Source organism: Sitophilus oryzae, unplaced genomic scaffold (assembly GCF_002938485.1).
Source record: "Sitophilus oryzae breed Bouriz unplaced genomic scaffold, Soryzae_2.0 scaffold_177_pilon_pilon, whole genome shotgun sequence".
Lineage (NCBI taxonomy): Eukaryota > Metazoa > Arthropoda > Insecta > Coleoptera > Curculionidae > Sitophilus > Sitophilus oryzae.
In genome coordinates, this window is record NW_022146479.1 from 2221057 (window position 1) to 2245867 (window position 24811).

General features: G+C 33.2%; 1 protein-coding gene across 1 annotated transcript in view; it reads left to right on the forward strand.

Moving 5' to 3' along the window:
- Positions 1-9713: 9713 nt before the first annotated feature.
- Positions 9714-24811, forward strand: part of LOC115882256 (BTB/POZ domain-containing protein KCTD1) — a 54813-nt gene continuing 39715 nt past the window's right edge. Inside the window, exon 1 of the mRNA XM_030900196.1 lies at positions 9714-9963. Within this exon, the coding sequence (XP_030756056.1) occupies positions 9899-9963 (65 nt within the window). The 5' untranslated portion in view covers positions 9714-9898. The remainder of the gene's footprint in view (positions 9964-24811) is intronic.

A 24811-nucleotide genomic window follows, 5' to 3' on the forward strand; every position in this document is an offset into this window, starting at 1 on the left:
TTAGAAAATGCTCAAATCATATTTTGAATCATATCTCAATTTTTTCAAATAGAACGAGGGTGGCCCATTAGCATATTTGGAAAAAGCATTTTCTTACGAATAATTTGATACCACACACTTTTCATTTTCGTTACGAACCGCAAGTTATAATTTCAAATAAACCATATGCGAAAATGTCAAAAGTTGACATATGATATGTCATTCTATTCAGAATGTCATTTACTATAGAATAAAGTAAAAAAATACTGAGTGTGCCATTTAAAAATCAAAAATTGTAGTCATTGCCGGTGAAACAGGAAGTGACCGAAAACAACTGAATACGTCAATCAATCCTAATTTATGTCATATACTAACATACCAAATCTCGTTTTTTTAACTGAAAAAATAAAAAAGTTATAGAGGTGAGCCACTTTTGGGACGCACCTGGTATAAGGATGGGACAATTTTCCAAGCGGAATTAACCACAATCCACTATTGTGTAGAAGAAATAATAAGGCAGTAAAGAACATATCATTTCGTGGGCATCTTGACAGATAGCCAAGCAGTGCTAAGGCTGGGCCAGAAATATATTGTACCAGGAGATGGCGATGAAACTATTTTCTTGTAAATTAATTATATGTGACATTAACGATGTAAATATTTATTAGAGTAGCTAGAAGTGTATCCATTTTTTAATTTTATATTATTACTCAGAATTTCTATTGTATTTCATGGTTGTTACTTATAAAATGTAGAGGGAATTATGGCATTTTAAGAGTCTATTACGCTGTACTTTCGGGTCGCTCTCAAGGGTCGGGTAACGCGGGTTTTCGCAGGTCCTCACAATATAGGAATCGACCTCAAATCCAAGGAGGCAATAGAGAAAGAGGGACATATCCTCTATTATAGATACGGGACAACACAAGTTAAAGAGGTGGAGAAAATGGAGGCAGATCCTCCAGCCTCCACCTCACGGTTTCCTCAGCCGGAGGCAAGCTCCTCGACTGTGAAGGGCGGCACGGAGGGCCAAACTCCAACCGTGGAAGGGTGTGTACCCTCGGAGGAAGAACCCTGTCCCCTCTACACCAGGGGTATGATGGGTTATGGACAGTGTTATGACTCAAGGAAGGGGGGCACACACACAATAGATCTTTAAGGTCGCAGTGATTAACCCCCCCCCCCTCTTACTCATTCTACATTCTACAACGCGGGTTTTGGCCGACGAAAATATATATTATATTTCAGAAATCTGCCTAAGGTTTAGACCGATCCTGTCGTGTTAAGACACACCCAAAATTCCAAACACACGTGCTTTGATTAAGGTTTGCAGAGCGTCAGCATTTGCCATAAAATAGAGAGCAATGAGGAAGATGCATATATTTTATTTTTCGCCAGAAACTGTTCAATTTATTAGAATAAATATGTGTAAATGCAAAAAAAACTTTTTTCTTGAAAGCAGTACCACAATTTTATAAAACGGGCCATTAAAATACTATGGATAACGCAAACGACGCCTCGCGAATTGAAACGATATTCTATTGGTCTGACGTCACCCGCCGTTCTCGTCGACGCGCGATGGCCAGCAGCAGCCAGACGTGTTCCGTTTATGTACGTATTTAGGTGGCGTACTAAGACATTTTTGTTGCTTTTAGCGTTGATTGAAGGAGCTTTTTATGCTTTTTTGTGCAGTTATTATTTGTATGTGTTGTGTGTTCTGAGAATTTTTTAAGTAATGGCAGATTCCGGGTTTGTAAAAGCACAATCAGATAACTTGCCAAAAGTCGATGCTTTTATGTTGGCTGCTTTTATAAATACAAATTCCCAATTTATTGGTGCTGAATTACGAGGAAAAAAACAGAGAGGTATGTAACATTTATTCTTTGTAGTACTGAGGCATATTTAAGTATAAGTAGGTACCTACGAACTTTTATATAGTTATAAATATTAATGTTATAAACTTATTTTTCAGATCAGGTAGGAAGACGTACGGAGATAATGCTGTAGGTTATGTAGAAGTGAAAAGAGACAAAAATATTTGTTTAGTACGTGAAAAAATAACTCCAGAGCATAGCGTGAAAAAGAAAGTTTTTTTTATATATTGACACCCCCTTACCCTTGTTATTTTTAAAGATTGTTTTTTTACGAAATTATAGGAAATAAATTGTTTATCAGTAATGAAAATATTATACAAGGTGTCCCATAAGCAAACGCCAAAATTAAGTTATTTTAAGTGAAACACCCTATATATTTTTGGATTCTTCGGAAATTTCTAGATATTCTAGAAATATTTCATGTATAATATCCTATACCTATCTTCAAATGTCTACGAAATATTGACAGTTGAAAAGCGAAAAATACCTACAATTTTCTGGACCACCTTTTTTAAGTTACCCTGTTATACACCTGTATAACTAGAATTAATTTTAAAAGAGAGTATATGAAAAACCATGCAACTTTTTTATTCAATGTTTTCTTCTAAAACTTGCAGTTAAGGCTGTATGTGGGTGTCAAAATATAATGAATAACCCTGTGCATTCAAATTTCATATACCTATGTAAGACAATATACATAAATATATGAATTTACATCAAAATGATCTTCACAACAATAAATCGTAAAAATAGAGGATAATTTAACGTTTTTCTTTTCATCTCTTCTCATGGCCTTGGACCATTTTTTTTCTGTTTTCGCTCATCCATTACTATTTATAAATATCACTAATTACTAATTATGTATTAATTAACCAAAATAACTAAAATTTTGACTCGGATTCAACCGCGTTTAAAAGCAAACTGTGTAAAATAAACACGCATCTGGCTCCACTCAACCAGAAGCACGGCGGGTGACGTCACAGCGGCAAGGCGCGGTAGAGAGCGTTTGCCCGGCCATTTAAATTAACAATATTTAATTATTTTATATTAGAGGCATTTCTTAACCGATATCAATGATTTTTTTTTGTTCAATTTGTAATTATATGAACTATTTTTTAAAACCATTATTTAAAAACATGCATTTTCCTCATTTGTTACAAAACCATATAAATTATATATCATAGTAATCACAAAACTTCAATCTATTTCCGTATTGTAACGGAATTTTAAATAATGTCTTTATTTTCAAGAAAATTTAGTTCAAACATAAGGAATATTTTGTTGATGTTTAACCATCACAAATCTTAAAAATAAAGAAGTTGTCTAAAAATGTACTACAATACGGATATATTATAATCCTTTATCTTTAATTTCCTTCTTCATTTGTGTAAAAATACCTAGCCAGTTTTACATAAAACGTTAAATGTCAAACAATTATTTTGCTACTTTTTCGGACTAGTGAAATGGACTCTTAATTCCTGTTAATAATATCCCAAAGGATTATGACTCTATTTTTATGGTTAATGTAAATTCAGTAAGAAATAAAAAAAAATATTGAACTAAACCTGATTTTTCATTTCTTAACTAGAATTGTCCTGTGTAACATACAGGTATGTACCTTTGATTCATCTTTTAGCTCTGACATCGAAACAAGGTAAAAAACGAGGAAGAATTAAGTGAAGCAATTATGAATCTCGATCGAAAAGGTAAGATACAAACACGATACGAATTACAGCAATCAATGCGGCAAACAAGGGGAAAAATAAATTTTTATCTCGCACATTGAATTTCCAAACCAGTTATTAAGCCCAACCGCTAATTTCAACAAATTTCAACTCTTCGAAATAAAACTGGTTTCAGATTTATTGCTTTTCGGTGTCACTGTTTATCTTACGATTTTAAATGCATGCCATCTTAATGCGGTGATGTTTCTTAAGACCGGAATGTATCTTATCGCTTTCTGCTGCATTGCTCTTGTTTTGGTTCATAATTTGTTTGATGAGAGAGTAACACTAAATGCATATTAATGTGTTGTATATAATTTAAATATTCCAGGACAGTTATTTTTCATTTGAGACATTTGAATTTGATTTAAATTTTGTGGATTTGTTTATTTTTACCGAACTTATTTTATGTTAATTATTATTTATTCTACAACTGGTAGTTGTTGAGTGAATAAATAGTAAATGTAGAAGGAAATTGTATCAGAACTTAATTAATAGTGACACTACTTATGTCACTCATTTATCGAAAAGAAAACTGTAAAATAGTGAAAAGGTGCGATAGATCTGAGTCAAAATCGAGGGTGCGGTGCGTCTCAAAAGTGGCTCACCCCTATAACATTTTTACTTTTTCAGATAAAAAATCGACATATGGTATGTCAGTATATGACATAAATTAGGATTGATTGACGTATTTAATTATTTTAGGTCACTTCCTGTTTCACCGGAAATGACTAAAACTTTTGAATTTTAAATGGCACCATCTGTATTTTGTTACTTTAATCCATAGAAAATGATATTCTGAATAGAATGACATATCATATGTCAACTTTTGACATTCTCGCTTAATAAAAAATCGTATTTTAAAATTAAATCTTGAGAGCCATGGCTATGTTAAAAACACTAATTCTTAATCAATGAGCCTTGGAAAAATAGATTTGATCATCTAATGTTTTTAGTGTCTTGTCTTGGCCAGTTAGAAAACGCTAAAATCGTATATTTAACCATATCTCATTTTTTTCAAATGGAACGAAGGTGGCAAATTAGCATCTTTGAAAAAAGCATTTTTTTACGAATAATTTGATACCACACACTGGTATTTCGAGTCAAATTTTCGTTACGAACCGCAAGTTATAATTTCAAATAAACCATATTATGTAAAAATGTCAAAAGTTGATATATGATATGTCATTCTTTTCAGAGTGTTATTTTCTATCGAATAAAGTAAAAAAATACCATTTTGTGCCATTTAAAAATCAAAAGTTGTAGTCATTTTCGGTGAAACAGGAAGTGACCGAAAACAATTGAATACATCAATCAATCCCAATATATATCATATACTAACATACCAAATCTCAATTTTTTATCTGAAAAAATAAAAAAGTTATAGGGGTGAGGTGATACAGGGTCCAGCAATAGTGCGTCGGGCGTATCTAGCTCCTAGAATAAAAAACTTGAAAATTTTGTTTAATCATTGGTTAAGCATTTTTGTTTAAGTGCTAGCAAGATGGTTAGCATTAATTTTAATTTAATGTCATGGCTATTTTTTGCTATTTTAGTTCAAGAAGCACAAAGTCTATAATTACATTTTTCGTAGCATTGAACAAAATAATTTTTGTACTTCTTTAATATACTAAAAAAAAATATGATTTTAATCAAAATTAATAATAACCATATCAAGAATGGAAACCCAAAAATTATATTACCATAGAAACGCATTTTGATTTTTCGGTTTTTAATTTTTTTCTTTAGATGGTATGGAAATTAGGAAAACTATAAACGGGATTAACCATTTTAGAACAGTCAAAAACTTTTATGAAGAATGTATTTTCCTCAAAAACTTTTTAATATACTTTTTTTTATAAATACAATTCTAAGACATACTGTATATGAGTTAGATTATGGTTTCTTAAAGGTCGTCTAGTTGAAAATACTAGAATCTTTCAATAACGAGAAAATACATGGTTCTTAGGTCTTAGTCGTTAAGAAAACGATCTTTGAAATATTCTTCGGCAAGTTGCTCTCACGTAAGACTTCCCTACATGTTGGTAATTAAGTGCCATTAAAAGCGATGTGCCATATATCGATAGCCGCGCACGACGGCAATTTTTACGACTTGAAATCGAAATTGATGACTTTTTACGTGCGTGACGTTAAGCACTTTGCTTCCGATTTAGGAGAAAACAATGTGGATAGAACTATTTTAACGTGGGAAACACTATCTAGTTTTGCTTAGTTGGAATTCTTTTTTACCTCTTCATTTTTACGAAGAAGAAGTAATTATGATATATCGGGTGTGTTGTCCGTGGCTTTTTTTACATAATTCAACATATTTTTTTTATATGGCAAATATTACAATTGATGTTGGAAGCTTTGGTGTTACAATTGCATATTTTTTTAACAACTACAACTATGTTTTCTTCTGTATGATACCAGGCGCCCAAACATTTTAAAGTTGAATGAAAATATAAGTTGATGAACAATACAAGCTGCCGTTTTCGATGTATAAAAAAACGTCACACCCTTATTTTGGCGCCCAACGTGGGGCTCAAGCAACTCAGCATTCTCCCTAACAACACTGCATTTTGTTCAGCATCCGGTCCAGCAATATTTTTTCCAAAAAAAATGCAGTGAAAATACTGAATCTACAAGAGACAATATCACCTTTTTACCATTTCCGTTAAAATTCTAACGGATGATACAGATTTAAACAGAAAAAAATTAATGCCACTATTGAAGGCCGGCAAAAATAGAACTCATATGCTCAATGCAGTGTAGATAGACCACTGCAGGCTGAGAATACCGACTTTGTATTGAAAGTCACCAAACTATCTGGGAACTGCTGGGAACAAAACCTGGGTTGAGTTGTTTGGCAATCAAGGAAAATTAAAAAAACTAGTATTAGTTTTTCTTGCTTAGTTTTAAAATCTTAAGTAAATTTAGCTGATCAAGTAAATGTAGCAGATCTTTTAAGCAAATGATACTGCTAACGATACTGATCATTTTAAACCACCTAGATCAGTTAAATGGAAAGCAGCAGACGTAACTTGTCGGATATTAATCGGAGTCTGTGTGCAAGGCGCAATACATTTTTTGTTACGCTTGTACGCCACTGCCTATTTTACAATACGCTGCATTTTGAATCGCCCGCGGTCTTCGCCGCCGCCGACTAATGCAGCCTTATCACACCCGAGCGCGACCGAGCGAGACGCCGAGTCGTTCCGACAGAGAGGGGGCGACCAAAGGACGCGAGAAACACGTGCAGAGCCGCGAGGGCGCCCCGGGGCGGCTATGGGCGCCGCCCCCCGCCGACCCCAGGCGTATAAGGCCGACTAGTGCCCCAGGGCGGGCTCGTTGGCGACGACGATGACGCTTTCCCGCGTACGGTCGAGGAGGATAGGGAGAGGCGAAGGCCCAAGGTAAAAAGTGTTTTTGTTGGTCGGTTTTGGAATGGGGTTCGAGGCAGTGTAGGATCAAGGGAAATAGTATACATTTATATAAAATTATATATTATCCGATATATTTTTATTGAAAGTACTTATCTGGTCCTAATCAAAGAAATAATAAGTTAAATACAGCAAAAACTGCTGTATTTAATTGGTTTTAAAATTATTCGTGAGGCCTGACAGTTATTTTAGTCTTTGTAACCACTAGAGATTTTTCATAATAGTGTAACGTTTTTAAAATACGTTACTTATGTTTACTACCAACAGGAGACATCCTAATTAAATAGAGTCATTTATTTTTAACATTTACCACTGTTTTTTTTTGTGTGTGATACCAAGCGCCCACAATTTAAAGTACTGTATATTTAGTTTTCTTCTGGTAAAATATTGACGAACCTACGATCCAATTCTCCGAACAACACGAGTTGTTATTCGCGAGGTATAGGAAAACGTTACACACTTATTTTGGCGCCCAACGTGGGGTTTAAACAACTATGCATTCTCCTCAACAACACGGTGCTTAGCCAGCAATATCCTTTTTAACAAAATCATGGCCAGGCTTCATAGCCAGCAATATCCTTTCCAACAAAAATACAGTGAAAATACTAATTCTGCAAGAGAAAATATCATATGTTTACCTTCTCTTAACCACTTAAATCAATAAGGTCTATGGGCATCATGATCCATATTACGGGACATTGTGATCTATAAGGTACTGCAATATTTATGATAGCAATACACTAATTTCACGCTTCTTGAGTGAAGCTTTATTATGTGTGAATTAAATCATCTCTCCTCCTAAGTAAGCAGACAAAATATATTTTTTTTGATTAATCAATGTTTGTACTGAAATACGCCATATTCTCACGTACCAGGCAAGTGGAGGTTTTAAAGTAAAGCCAAGGTGGTCCCCGAGGCGTTAACCTCAGGACAAAAGACATAACACAATAATAACGCCATAATATATACGACTGGATTTACAGTCCCGCTCTCACTCGCTCTTTCTATAAGCTTTGTTTAAGCTACTTACCTGACGTAGTATTGCCACTCTGAATAAAAACACCTTTGTTTGCGAAGGAAATACTTTTGCATATACGAACTGTTCTAGAAATCACTTTGGTGGTATATGAGTCATTAGAGTTTTGAATTAGGTTGCTTGGAAGCTTGAGGCGATAAATAAAGCTTGGTATTGAAAATAAAATAATAGGTATTTCGTAAGTAAACGGATTCAGTATTACGGAGAATATTTGAAAATTGATTTTATTAAATTGGAATAATTTTCAGAAAATATATATTTAGAAGGTGCGCTATTTTTATTATAACCTTATGCAACCCAGAAAGGTAGACATTGAAATTTGTCAGAAAAAGAAAAGTTTTAAAGATAGGTCGTTTAACGTACCGTATATGATCCAAAAAAGGACGGTGTTCAAGGTGGCATTAAAAATACATCCAACCTTAAATTTTTCATACCCCTAAGTAATAAGGGTGGTCCACCCCATTTTTTTTTATTATTTGGAAAATTCAAATATTGTTGTTTTTATTACATATGGCATATGGCTCTTTCAACGGTAAAATATCAGACAAAAATCATTAGGTGGCTTTGATAAAAAATTACTGTTGAAAAACCCATATGTAATATAATAATAAGAATATCTACAAAACTGAAAAAATATTTTAAATGCAAAACATGTTCGTTTTTTAATTCTCCATCTTTGAAAAGAAATAATACTCAGGGCGTTTAAAAAAACGAAGAAAAACTATTTTCTATTTTAGAAAATTTGACATATAATTTTGAACACCCTGTATGGTTTTAGGATGACGATATTTATAGTAAAGCCAAGGACAGACCAACTAAAGTAAATACCTAGTACTTTTGATTTCAGGATATTTCTTATATTTTTTAATATTTTCTTACAAAAGGCTGAAATATTTTTTTATTTAATTATTAATACCTCTGAACCTATCAAAACATATTTAATAATATCTTATGATTATATAAACTGATCAAAAAGAAAGCCAAAAATGCAATAATATACTTTTTTTATCTGGAATAAATGGGCAAATCTGCATTCGTTCCATTTAAAAAAAGTCATCCCGAACCAAAAACAAGAGACGACGCGTGACAGACTTAACATAAACCCATCCATAATTATTAACTTATTAAATATAACATAAAAATGATATAATACAATAAGTTAATATATGTACATACCGGGATACCGGGTGCGTCTCAAAAGTGGCTCACCCCTATAACTTTTTTATTTTTCCAGATAAAAAATCGAGATTTGGTATATTAGAATATGACATAAATGAGGATTGATTGACGTATTCAATTGTTTTCTGTCACTTCCTGTTTCACCGAAAATGACTACAGGACTACCCTTTAAAGGGCACCCTTGGTGTTTGGTTTGGTTTGGTTGTTTTTAGCAAAAATGTCAAAAGTCATATGATATGTCATGGCCTGCCGAAATCTTTCCTGAATCGTAAAACAGAGTATACCTTAACTCCAGAAATAAAAGAAATATGAATGCTCGACCAAAAAATGATTATTCAAAAACTTTTTTGAAAACTGCATCCTAATAAAAGCACAAACTGAAAGAAGAGACAAACGAGTCGCTCCATCCCCCTCCATTCAACGCAAACATTTTCAGAGTTTCAGTTGTAGAACATAATCTTTCAGCTTTCAGTCAGCCGAGTTGCGTCGTTTAGTAGGTTGCGTTGCTCGTCTGTTCAAGTCCGCGAATATAACTCGCGCGCTCGGTGAACAAAATATAAATTTTAATATATATTTAGATAAATACAATATTTAATTTGATACATATGTAAACTGTCTAGCTGATTTATGTTGACAAGGGATTGTTAATAGTTGTTGTGATACAGGATGGCAAACTTTGCGGTATCCTTAAAAAGAAGTCCAAGTGATTTTGAAGATCAAATGCTGTACAGGTAAATTAATTTTTATAAAGAAATATGTATAGTTCACGCACTTTGTTCTTAAATTATTGTAGTTAACCTAAGCGCATATTCAATCAAATATATTTAATATAAATGGTTTTCTAAATATTTTATCTTTCTATTACTATTATTATTATATAGTTGTGGTTGGAACCTTTGATGTTACAACAGCAGAATAAAACACTCATCACAATACACCAAAACATTTTACTTTTAAACACTTTTTGCTAACCCTAATTTCAGTTTTGGTTTTAATCATCTGCTGATGATACTAACATGACGCGCGTCCAGTTGTTTTGGTGTATTATTGTGGTGAATTAGTGTTTTATTTTGCTTTTCTATTGCTAATTCTGTTTTTTTGTCCATTATGATGTTTTTTTTTGTTGAAAAATAGAAAAAATTTAAAGATAGATAAACAATAAACATATTTTTTTTATTAATAGATTTTCCGGAGATTATAGATACTTATTTTGGTATTTAAATAATTAATGAATATTTTTAAATATTTTAAAAGAAAATTTTTATACCGGGTACGTCTCAAAAGTGGCTCACCCCTATATCTTTTTTATTTTTTTAGTTAAAAAAACGATATTTGGTATGTTAGTATATGACATAAATTAGGATTGATTGGCGTGTTCAATTGTTTTCGGTCACTTCCTGTTTCACCGGAAATGACTACAACTTTTGATTTTTAAATGGCACCCTCGGTATTTTTTTACTTTATTCGATAGAAAATAAAGGGGCCTATTCACATGCGATTTTGTACGGCGGATTTGTCCGATGAATATGTCCGGCGGACAAATCCGTACGTGTGTATTCGCGTGTTTGCTGGATATGTCGCGCTCGCCATCCGTAGAAAAAAACGACGAGCACGGACAGCGGACCGGGCATATCCACGTGTGAGTAGTCCAAAACGGATTTGTTCGAGGCAAATCATCTTTTCTTTGCATCAGTGTTGCCAACAGTAGCAGAAAGTTGTAACGGTGTAGCAGCATAAATCAATTTTCTTCTTAAAAGTAAATTAAATATGTAAAAGTATTGAGGTAGGCACAACCCTTGAATAATTCCTAACAAATGTGTAAAAAATATATACAGGGTGGTCCGAATTGTATTCCGGAAACTTCGGCAGCATATTCTGCAAATAAAAATAAGTAAAAAAGTTCGTATAAATGTATGTCCTAAAATGCTTAGTTTCGGAAAAACAGGGTGTAGAAGTTTCAATTTTATTTCGATTTTTTCCAAACCTAATTTATGAAGTAACGTTATTATTTGGATGAAAATTGCTGCCTGGGTGTTTTTTGATATGAGAAATTTGATTTTGATGTCAATATGACTCCTACATGTAGAGGGCGCCACCTACATATTTTTAACTGGTTTGAAGAATATTAACTTTTCGTCCGTACCTGTATAAAACTACTGAATAAAAAAATATACATTTACGACGTCTTTTACGTAAAAAAGGTCTCTTGGTAAAAATCGCTACGAGTAAAGGTTCTCGAGATATTTGGAATCAAAATTATCAATACCTGTCATCCTTGACATAAAATTAAATATGTTGACTAAATAGGTATTAGACTGAAATCATAAATTTGAAATGTTTTTGTGCCAAAAGTTCAACAAAAACGGTTTTATCATTATTTTTTTTGAAGAAAAGTTTATAATTAATTTAAAAAAATACAAATTTCCGAAATTTATTATTTCAGTCAAATAACTAGGTATCTACTCAACGTGTGTATTTTTTGTCAGTAATGATATGTATTGACTATTTCCATTTTAAATATCTTGAGAACAGTTGCTCGTAGCGATTTTTACCAAGAGACATTTTTTACGTAAAAAGTCACGGAGATGTATATTTCTTCGCTCAGTAGTTTTATACAGGTACGGACGAAAAGTTATTACTCTTCAGAACAGTTAATACACATGTAGGTGGCGCCCCCTACTAATAGAAATCCTATTGACATCAAAATCAAATTTCTCATGTCAAAAAACTCCTAGACACCAATTTTCATCTAAATATTAACGTTACTGCAGAAATTATTTGTAAAAAAATCGAAATAAAAACGAAACTTCTACACCCTGTATCTTCGAAACTAAGCATTTTAGGAAATATATTTATAGGAACTTTTTTACTTATTTTTATTTGCAGAATATGCTGCCGAAGTTTCCGGAATACAGTTCGGACCACCCTGTATATACTAATATTCATAAATCAGATTGTGCCAAATTGTGGTAACATTAGGTAGCTTCCTGCTAAAGTTGGTTGTTAATTTTAGATGCCCATTAAAAATATTTATTTACATTAAATTTAGGCTAAAATGTTAATAGGTGTTAAGAATAATAATTGTGTATTTTATTGATAATAATTATATTATCAATGAATATATCCAACTTTTATCAGAAAACTTAATAGATTATAAAACACAAAACACATTTAAGATTTGTCTTATGTAGGTCTGTAGGTAAGTGAGCGCGAAAATCTGCAAAAACAAACTTTACCAAATATTATATTCAGTAGAGTTTACTGAATATAATCTTCACCAGGTAATTTTTACACATCTATAGATAGAAATTGTCTTGAATTTAATCAAGCGTACTTAGTAAATTTCTTTTGAAAACTGTCTCAATAAAATGATATCTAATATTTTTTTATAGAACAATATTTTATTTTTTAAACATATAATTTTTTCATTTAAAAAATTTACTAAAGTATCTTTTTCTTATAAAAACTACTCATAAGTATGTTAATTGTCTATTTTAATATTAATTCCTCTGACATTATTAACTGTGTGTATCGTGTTGCCTTGAAAATGTATTTGCATATAATATATATAATTAAAATTAATTTTGCTTTTTAAGTTTTATGTTATGGGAGTTTATATTAGAAAATCTATATATTTTTTATTATAACCTATTGGTTGTCAACTACATATTAAATGGTTAGGATTTGAAATATAATTAGAATTGAAATTATTGAGCAGAAAACTAAATACTCCGAACAATTAGGCATATACCCCTGCACCCTTCATGCAGAAATCTACGCTATCGATTGAGGCGTACTTGATACGAATTATTGGAAACAAGAAATAACCATCTTTTCGATAGTCAAGCAACTTTAAAACCGATCAACTCAGTAACCATCAATTCCAAGTTGGTCAAAGAATGCCTAGAGAAGCTGAACAAATTAGGCACAGATTATAAAGTCTTCCTACTCTGGATACCAGCCCACCAAGAGATAGAAAACAATGAAAAAGCAAACGATCTAGCTAGAAAAGGAGCGAACACTTTATTAACTGAACCAGAATCGTTCTGCTTTCCAAGTGGAAATCACCTTAAAGCGTAACTCAAGAACCTAAAAGACTCCATACGTAACCTGGAATGGCAATCCTCCAACGGTTTAAGATACTCGAAGGAATTTCTCAAAACTTACGACCGGGAAAAATCAAACATTTTCCTTGATTGACTTGATTTAAAATCGTTTATCAAATGGAAAATGGAAATTTTCGATTAAGAGTTCAAAATTTTACAGAATTTCTTTCTCGTCATTTCAACAACATTTTCGATATAAGTAAGTCCAAGTTACATATTATAAAATATTATCGATAACGCTACGCCACTGTGCAACATATACATATTTGAGAGATGACATTAAATTGATGGTTTTCTCCCCATTGAAAAATAGTGCCTTAAGCACCGCCGATGGCGACATACATATACACGAAGAAAAAATATGTTTCCTCATGACTCACTGGCACGAAATTAAAATAAATTATCTCTGAACTCGCTATTGTTTATAATAAAATTTTAATAGAGTTTTAACAATCGAAACCAAATGTCAAACTATTAAATGTCAGTTTGATATTTAAATGTATGAAATGTCACTGTGAACATCAAAACCTTTATGATCTGAAAATATATAGGGTGATCAAATTTATTTATTAATATAAAGATACAAAAAACTTTAGGAATTGGCTGAAAATAAGTAGGTAGATCCTTAAAAAATTATTTGTGCACAATGTGCGTATATTTGAAGTGAAACTTCTGTCCGTCTGTCCATCTGTCTGTCTGTCCGTCCCACCCTGATGAATATGTAAACGAAACGTCCTATCCAACTTTGCAGGGTGTGACCGTATGCACCGTCACATAGCTTACCCACCAAATTTGGTCGCGATCAGACTACATCAACTTATGACATTTCTTACGTCAAAACTTACTGTGTGACACGTGTCTCTAAGTTGGTCTAAGTAAAAATTGGTATAGGAATGATGTCACCTTGATAAATTACAGTTATTTATACAGTATGTCCCCGGATTATCTTTACAAGAGAAAAAACTTTTTATTCACTTTTTAAGAGAAAATATATTCTTCATAAAATTTTTTGCTTGTTCCAAAATGGTTAATCGCGTTTATACTTTTCCTAATTTACATAGAGTCTGAGGCAAAAATTAAAAAAAATATAAATATACCGGGTGCGTCTCAAAAGTGGCTCAACCCCTATAACTTTTTTATTTTTTCAGATAAAAAAACGAGATTTGATATGTTAGTATATGACATAAATTAGGATTGATTGACGTATTCAATTGTTTTCTGTCACTTCCTGTTTCACCGGAAATGACTACAACTTTTGATTTTTAAATGGTACCCTCGGTGTTTAGTTGTTTTATTCGATAGGAAATGACACTATCACACTATCATATGTCAACTTTTGACATTTTCGAATATAGTTTATTTGAAATTGCAACATGCGATTCATAACGACAATTTGACTCAAAATACCAAGTGTGCGGTACCAAATTATTCGTAAAAAAATGCTTTTTCCAAATATGCTCATCAGCCACCCTCGTTCCATTTGAAAAAATTGAGATATGATTAAAAATACGATTTGGGAATTTTTTAAACGGCCAGGACAAGACACGAATAACATTAGACGTTCAAATATATTTTTCCAAGGTTCCTTGATTAAAAATTAGTGTTTTTAACACAGGCAACATGGCACTCTAGATTGAAATTTAAAATTCAATTTTGTTTTAAGCAAAAATGTCAAAAGTTGACACATGTATGTCATTATATTTAGAATGTCATTTTCTATCGAATAAGGTAAAAAAATACCGAGGGTGCCATTTAAAAATCAAAAGTTGTAGTAATTTCCGGTGAAACAGGAAGTGACAGAAAACAATTGAATACGTCAATCAATCCTAATTTATGCCATATACTAACATACCAAATCTTGTTTTTTTATCTGATAAAATAAAAAAGTTATAGGGGGTGAACCACTATTGAGACGCACCCGGTATAGTCGAATTTTCACTAGTAATACCACTAGAGGTCAAATTATTTCCGGAAATTTTTTCGAGCTCATGAATATTTTGAAAATTATCCCGAGTCGAAGACGAGGGATAATGTTCTAAAAATATACATGAGAGAGAAAAAATGTCCGGATTTAATTTGACCTCGTGTGGTATTCGGAAAGAAAATTCCACACCAAATTGTGTTTGAAAATCAAATAATTAAAATGTATTTTTCGATTTTTGGTCAATGGTTTCGCGCGCGATTTGATTATTTAGTTACTATGACAACTAAGTGATACCCAAACCTAAAAACTATTTCAGTTTTGAAGCTGTCAAGCGGCGGCACGGCTTAAAAAAAATGTTTCGTTTCGGTCATGAAAGCAAAGAAAATATTCGCCAGGAGATTAAGCAGTTGACACCCGCGAATACTAGGAAATCGAAGTCAAGCGTATGGAAGCAGTTTACAAACTTTCATCACAGCTTTGTAATTGAAATGTATCAAAATTATCATGTAAACAAGTAAAAGATAAGATATTCTGTCATTATAAACGTCAAAAAATTTCCAGTATAATTCGCTGTTGGGTGCCCACAAGGAAAAAATTTTCACTAAAATTTATCCGTTGCCATGGTGATTTATCAAAAAACACGTTTTGGTTGGTTAAAAATTACAGGTGTGGAATTTTCCCAAAAAGTTCCAAAAATCAAAACTCGTTTCTATGGTAATATCATCTTTGGGTTTCATTCTTTGATAGATGGTTATTATTAATTTTGATAATTTTTGATGTTTTAATATATTAAAGAAGCACTACATTTAGTTGGTTCAATGCTACGGAAAAGGCGAATATAAATTTCGTGTTTCTTTAACTAAAATAGCTAAAAATGGTATGGAAATTTGGAAAAGCAACATCAATAGTGATCACTGAACTTTAGTCAGATAGTAGTAGCAAACCCAAATGTATTACATATAAAATCTTCAGATTTAATAAAATCATCGAGTACATACAATATTACATCACCTACAATATTACATCATTATAAAGTTTATAATATTTTTCTTATAGATTTTATAAATCAAATTAGTATGTTTTTTCTTAATTAATAAATTATCAAAAAATGGTTAATCGACTAATCAAATTTCCTATTCGAAAGCAGTTATTAAGCTTTCACCCGTTTCAAGCCAATAGAATTTTGTGTCGGCTCACATGAAGTCTACCTTCTCGACGCCAAAGCAATAATTTTCTCAAGGTTATACGTACAGCTTCCAGTTGCACTAAAACCGGTATGTGATTTACAAATAGATCAGTATGTTTTCTTGTCGATTCCAAGAATTGTATTTGCAGCCTTTTCAAGACAGGCCGTTGTCTTTAAAAAAGACCTAATTATCATAAGTACAATTCAGATGCTATTACTGATTTTACGAGAAAATGAGTTTATTTATTAAATTAATTAGAGGCTAAGAGCAAGAGCTAATTAAAAGAGTTAATTATAAGTATACAGGGTGGTGACAATTTCGATGATCAACATTGGCATCTCAGAAACTACGAGAGATTCGGTTAAATGGGATAAAAGTTGCGTAATTAGAAGTTTTACAAACACCTATATCATTTATATTTTTGACATCGGCCAATTAGATGCCTTTTTCAGAAAATTTTTAAGCCTTCTAGATTTCACACAACAGTCAATTTTTTGTTTTCTTATGGCCGCCATTTTGAATTTTTATACTATTTGATAGCGTAAAAAATAATCTATACCGTGGTATCTAATTTTTATTCATTATTATGTAAATTCACTAAAAAATAGATTTTTTCAAAATTGCCCGAAGATCAAGTCTGCCTTGGAAATCTAATTGACACTTTATATGTCAGCAAGTTATTTTTTGTTTATTCTATTAAGTGTCAAATCTGGATGCACTAAAATGGTATAGTAGAGTTCAATACAGATCAATACAGAACCTAAAATTTTATTGTCAAGACTGTAGTCTGGTTTCTCTAATTAAATGAGGATTTTCTTTTGCATAATGACGTATCTTCGTTATTCCCAAGTGTTCCAATTCCACATACTTTAGGCTACTTGAAGGAATTACTGAACGCAAATGGTCTCGACAACAAAACTATGACTGAATATATTGAGCTTACATCGTTATGTATGAAACAAAATTGTTTTCAATTTAATAACAACTTTTTTGAACAGCGGGAAGGTACAACAATAGATAATCCATTGTCTCCATTTTTGGCTAATTTATTCATGAACAGGTTTGAAGTGGAGGCCAAGAATCAGTTTGAGTATTTTCCAAGAGTATGGTTTAGGTATGTGGATGATATTTTTGCTGTTTTTGACACACATTTAGACACCATCGATAATTTTATTTCTTAAGTTAAATAATCGTTTTCCTTCCATTAAATTTATGCATGAAATTGAGAACAACGACAGATTACCATTTCTAGATGTATTAGTTATTAGACATACTAATAATTGCCTGGAATTTGATATCTATAGGAAAAATACCACCACACGCAGATATATTCCTAATGAATCACATCATAGTGTTGAACATAAAATGGCTAGTTTAAATTTCTTAGTTCATAGATTACTTACTTTCCCACTTTCCAAGGAAAGATATGAAATAGAAAGAGATTACATTAGGAATGTAGCTGAGTGTACTGGATATTCTCCTTCACTAGTTGATAAATTAATTAGAAAACGTAGGTATAGGTATAGGTTAATGATTTCTGAAAGTTCGACTTTTCAAGTGGAGAAAGATACGTCTAAATATTTTTCGATACCGTTTGATAGAGAGTTATCCCGTGGTCTAAAAGGAATTTTTAAGAATGTCAATTATAAACTTGTGTCTAGTGCTAATAATAAATTACAACAATTATTAGGTAATCCAAAGGATAAAACACCTCCACTGGAAAGGTCGGGTATTTATGAAATTTCTTGTAAAGATTGTAATCAGAAATATGTTGGGCAAACTAGAAGATCAAAGCCCAATCCAAATCAATTGGATTGTTATTGAGTTAGAAAAGTTAGAGAAAATTACCAAATTATTGGAAACAGACTAAAACTGGTTATAACAAAATGTACCATAAATAAACTAAAATTGGATAACATCAAAAATGATCTTAAGTAAGATACTAAAATTGTTTGAAAATATATTGGGCAAAGACTAGACAGATCGCAATATTGCTATCTATAGGTGTAAAAGTTTTCGTTAATCTTAACGAAAACTTTTACATTAGTACTAGTACATTCGCAATTGCAATCTACATAAGGACTTAGAAGTAGATGATGTCGACAACGTCATGACGGGAGGCTCCATCAGCACATCAACATCGAGGCCCAACTGCTCCTGGATAGTGTGGCTTAGTTAGAAGCTGGGAAAAGAACAAAACTATTTGAACTATTAGTGTAGTGAAAAATGTACCTAACCTCACTACCATAGTGCTAAATAGAACTGACGGAACCAAAATTACTATCATAGGATTAGTGTTTTGTATTTTAACCGTAGCAAATTAAGTCAAAAACAAATAGCTTATTAGTGTTATTTTACTAGATTGCTATACTAAATTGCCCAAGGGTAATTTAAAAAATAAATATTTACCACTGAGAAACAGAAAAAATTGTCTACCGTTTCTAGATGTTCTTGTCAGTAGAAACGATGGATCCATTAGCTAAATATTAAATAAATTATTAAAACTATTTAAATTCTCAGTCAAATCATTCTGAAGCAACCAAAATAGGTACAGTTAAAACATTATGTCTTCGAGCAATCACTATATGCAATGCCAAACCAAACCAAACCAGGAGTATTTTCTGAACCAAGTAATGTTAAATTTTAAAATTTTGATCATCTCACACACTGGTCAAAGGTCAAGTATTTAATATTTTATAACTTTAAAATTATATCTATTTACTGCGTACTGTTCTAAAATTGTTCATGTATATTCTTTTTGTAATTTTCAAGACTTAAATTTTTTTGAATTGTATTATTTGTATTGTGTATTTTTTGTTGTTTGTATTTTTTTGTGATTTTGTTGTTGTGAGTGTTTGCTCTAATTGTATAAAAATTCAAAATGGCGGTCATAAGAAAACAAAAACTTGACTGCTGTTGTGCGAAATCTAGAAGGCTTAGAAATTTTCTGAAAACGTCATTTAATTGACCGAGGTCAAAAATATAAAACTACCAACTTACGTTCCAATAGATACAATAGTTCTGAAGATACTGTCATGTAATATAAACGTATTATTTTCATTTTTTTGACATAAATCCGAAACTAATCAAGATACCGGGTTTTTCTTCATAGATGTTTGTCAAACTTCTAATTACGCAACTTTTGTCCCATTTAACCGAATTCGTATCTCTCGTAGTTTCTGAGATGCCAATGTTGAGCATCGAAATTGTTACCACCCTATATACAGGGTGTAAATGGATAAGTAACAAAATTATTTAGGTGGTGACTTTTTTGACAATAAAGAGGGTTTTTTTCAAGAAAAAATTGGATACGGCGTTTCCCTATCAGCAGGCATATAGAGCGGGCAGATTTACAGAAACTTCTCTGTTCCAATTAACGCAGCTAACACAGACAATCCTATACATATAGCACAGAAACAGCAATTTGGGCCTTTTTAGACATTGCGGAGGCGTTTGAGAACATATCTCACAAGATGGTCAATCGATCTCTAGAAACACAACAGGCGAACAGAACGATAATTCGCTACTTTAGGAAAATGCTGTCAATACGGACAGCAGAGTCCCAGATGGGTACCAAAACTGTAGCTGTTAAAACAATGCAAGAACTCCACAAGGTGAAGTAACCTCCCCCTTGCTGTGAACCTTGGGGAGCGGATGAACTATTAGGCAAATTAAGTTCCACCCGGAATACGAAACGGCCAACTCGAACTAAACAAAGTGCACCTTTTTTAAGTAAAAAAGTTCCAGCTTTTTATATCAATTGTTGAAGTTACTGTATCTACAAGGATAAAAGAAGTACCATCAGTATTACTATCTACCTTAGTGGAAAGTACCACTTCAGGGGCGTTATGGAATTTTAAATGATGTCATCGCTTTGGCATTAAAATGTGTGAAAAGGTACGCGCACACTGACCAGAGCCGTACGCGCCGCACGCGTCTCATCGACCGAAGAAACATATTGTTTGTGTTACTTTCAATGAAGGTGCGCACACTAGCCAGAGCCGCACTAATTGCATCGACGAAAATGCAGCCAGCATTGTTGGGCCAGAATGATTTTCGATAAATGCGGCTAGTGCTACTGACGTCACACGCAATTCCTTCCACTCTACGTAGGTAGCCGAACAGAAGATTAAAAATTCAATATGCTAAGAAAGTTCGCAAATTTTTCATGGCTCATATTAAAAAATTTTTAGTTCATCCTCAATTAAATATGGAAATCATGTGGATTTTTGCAAATATTGTGAACCTCTAACTTTCAATTCTTTCTCGTGATTTCTTCTTCTTCTATTAGCAAGGAGCTTATAATTATTTCTTGTTCGTTGTCATTCATTGTCGAGAAATAGTAAAAAACACGGTTATCACCGCAGACAGGGCTCTGGAAGCGACTGATGAGAAATTCGATTGGCAAATACGGGTGCAGCTGGGGCAAAAAGAAACAAAACAGCGAATAATGCGGCGCGTGCGGCGCATTCGGTACGGCTCAGTGTGCGCGACAAGAAAAAAAAGTGCGATTCGTGCGGCGAGTGCGGCGAGAACGCGCCGCGTTATTCGCTATTTTGTTTCTTTTTGCCCCTACTACACCCGTATTTGTCAATCGAATTTCTCATCAGTCGCTTCCGGAGTCCTGTCTGCGGTGATAAGCGTGTTTTTTAATATTTCTCGACAATAAATGACAACGAACAAGAAATAACTATGAGGTCCTTGCTAATAGAAGAAGAAGAAATCGCGAGAAAGAATCGAAAGTTATAGGTTCACAATATTGGCAAAAATCCACATTATTTCCACATTTAATTGAGGATGAATTAAAAATTTTTCTATATTTCAATATGAGCCATAAAAAATTTGCAAACTTTCTTAGCATATTGAATTTCTAATCTCCTCTTCGGCTACCTACGCTAGAGTGGAAGGAATTGCGTGTGACGTCAGCAGCACTAGCCGCATTTACCGAAATTCATTCTGGCCCAACAATGCTGGCCGCATTTTCGTCGATGCGATTCGTGCGGCTAGTGTGCGCACCTTCATTGAAAGTAACGCAAACAATATTTTTGTTCGGTCGATGCGGCGCGTGCGGCTCTGGTCAGTGTGCGCGTACCTTAAGAGTACCAAATTTTAGGAACAGTGGTTTACCGACGTTCATAAAAATAAACAAAATATATTATTTTTATTTAACCTTTCGAGGGATGTCACTTCTTCGGGAAGCATTTTAAGGTTAATGTTCATAGGAATTTTTTTTGTTTTATTTTTCTCTGCAAAATCACCCACCCACGTTAGATACGCTATTTTTTGACCAACCTGTATAATTAGAATTTATAATGTAACAAGTATTGTTTCGGTACCACCGATCCTTGATATATACGAACAATCGATACGAAAAGTGCATCCTGTCGCATCGAGAATGAACAATAATGCATCAGCAAATTTTAATATTAATGCCATTCAGAATAATTTTTACTTTTTCAGCGCCTACACCAATCCCGCTGCGCCTTTCTTCTTTAGCCATTGTACCGTTTAACATACAAAAGGGCATTCTACATAAAATTAATCGGTTTGATGTAGTACGACATATAGAATGGGCGTAACAGGAAGTAAAAGGTGCTTATTACTATCATCTTAAAACTATTACGTGCTTTAAATTATAATTACAGGACGCATTTAGTTTAGAAGATTGTTATTTTGTTAACACTTGTGTGCTATTTAATGTGTTCTAAAATAGTTCCATGTTCCTACGCTCTAGTTGCAAACACGTTACAACAATTACAAAAAATGTTGAACATACACACCTGGGCATGCGAAGCATTGGGCGCTTGCATTGCATTTTTTAAACATCGACAAAACCAAAATCATGTACACTCACCCGAATGATCATAACAATGCTATAAAGATCGGAGAAGAACTATTGGAATATGTGGCGGAATTCAATTACCTCGGCAGTTTGATTTCGGAAAAGGCCAATATTGACTCTGAAATTCAGCACAGGATTAGCATCGCCTCCAGAGCATCCTGGAAATTAAAAGACAGGGTTTTCTACAATCATGACTTAAGTACAAAAACGAAACTTGCAGTGTACCGAGCAATTATAATCCCCACCATATTATATGGGAGCGAAACTTGGGTGCCGTACCGCAGACACATGAACGCATTAAACAAGTTGCAACAGAGACACCTTAGACAACTCTTAAGAATCCGGTGGTTCCATCATGTCTCAAACGTATCGGTCCTTGAAAAAGCTAACTGCGAGAGTATTGGAATCATGGTTACAAAATCCCGCTTAAGATGGGCTGGTCACGTATGCAGAATGCAAGAAAACCGCATACGAAAATCTCTGCTTTACGTTGAGCTTGTAGACGGGGAAGAGGAGGCCTGGTGGACAACTCAAAAGGTACAAGGACATTTTCCACGAAAACTTAAAGGGGATTAACATGCAGAATGAGTAGGAAGAAGCAGTTCACAATAGAACTCAATGGAGAAGAATTGTAAACTCAGTTAACAGCGACAACCAAAAAGTAAAGAGGCAACAAAGCAATGAGTCCGGAGTGCGGTAATAACATCACGTATCGGGCTTTTCAGTCACAGAAAAGCTCATCAAAGAAAACGCCTTGCGTGACCATCTTCTGATGTGTCTCGAATACTCGTCAGCGAGTAATGGCAGTATGTATGTATGTATGTACCTACCTATTTAAAATGCATGCGTTCTTCCCCCAGTCGCAAAAACGCGCAGTTTAACACAGATCTTAGAGAGTAAGTAGAAGTAAAATGTATTATTTTACTAAGTAATAAAGTATTATACTTATTTAGTACTCCCCTAGATAACCATGTCGGTATTTTTAATCGCTGTAACTGGTAGACTTGGGCCCAACAAGGACCTGAATCCCAAGTAATGGACCTAAAAAATCGAGGAGTGCTTAGGTTTAGTATCTACAGTTCATACCCAATATACTTTTAGTCACGTGATTAAGCTTGACCAGCACAGCGATACCCACTTTTATATATTTTCTTTTAATCAAAGTATTTTAGGAAACAAAAATAAATTAATTATAAATATATAAACAGGTATTATTTACATCAAAAATACTCACCTTCTTAACAGCACTTAACGGACATAAACGGCCATTACTACCGCTTTCCCGTTCAAAATATTCTAATAAAGTTGCGATGAGTTTTTTACGGCTATTAAGCTATCTTGTAGCTATCTTCGCACAAAAAGAAGTTCTAAAAAATACAATGTTCGACTGCAAGGTCTGCTAGCTAGTACACATTTTCAAGCTTAAAGTATCACAACACTAGTTATTTAAACCAAAAACTCGTAATACAAAACTAAAGTGTCAAAACGAATGACAATGTCAGGAAATAAATGCGACAACTTGACATTTTTTATAGCAGAGCTACCACCTGAATCCCCAGCGCGAAATTTAAATTCCAGTTAGTCAGCACGACACCGAATATGTCCATGGTTGGCAACAATGAATTTAAAAATCGCGCCCTCGATTACGTAACTAAAAGTTTAATTGATATGAAATATAGATAGGTGTTTTTAAGTGTAAGATTATTTGTTAAATATTCTCGTTTGGGACAAAATTTGACGGTTTATAACATTTTTTATGCAGATAAATCTTTATCGGAATAAAAACAGCCGCGATCGTTTTTTAAGACCAATTCTAATCTGACAAGTCAAGTCTGCGGATTTGACCTGTGCCAGGCTTGGTCCGCCACAGGCTGGGCCTGCCACAGACTTGGTACGCCCCACAAATACAAGGTTTTTATCCGCAGACCAAGTCCGCGGGCCAAATCCGTATGAGAAATGTTCTGGTATCTTCCGGGTCTATTAGCAATTATAGCATAGTAAGAGATTATGTTTTTCTTGTCTTCTAAAAACATTTTTGATGCTTGACTACCCCATTTTGAATCCTATTATCTAATTATGAATTTATTTGATCAAATAGTATTAAAATGACGCGAGTTTTGAATAAAAAATACATTTTTCTTAAAAGCTGTAATGAACTCTAGGCATTTGAGAACAATCTGATAGGTAGTTAATAGTAATGTATACTTACTAAGCACATTTTAAAAACGATTGTTAAACACGATAGACTAATTGAGAAATGACATAAAATGCAACTCATGGTTTTTCGTTTGTTATACTGCTCAAAAAACAATGAAATAGATATATCACTTAATAAAGTGCCCCTCAGTGCCATTAATATCCTTTGGAATTATAAATAATTATAAAGTTATAGATCTTCGATTACTAGAATGCCATTCTTAGGTAATTTTTTGTTTCATGTCATAAACTCTGAACTGCGTAAAATAATAGACATTTCAGCAATAAGCAAACCTAAACCTAGAAGTTATAGAAATTTGTTGT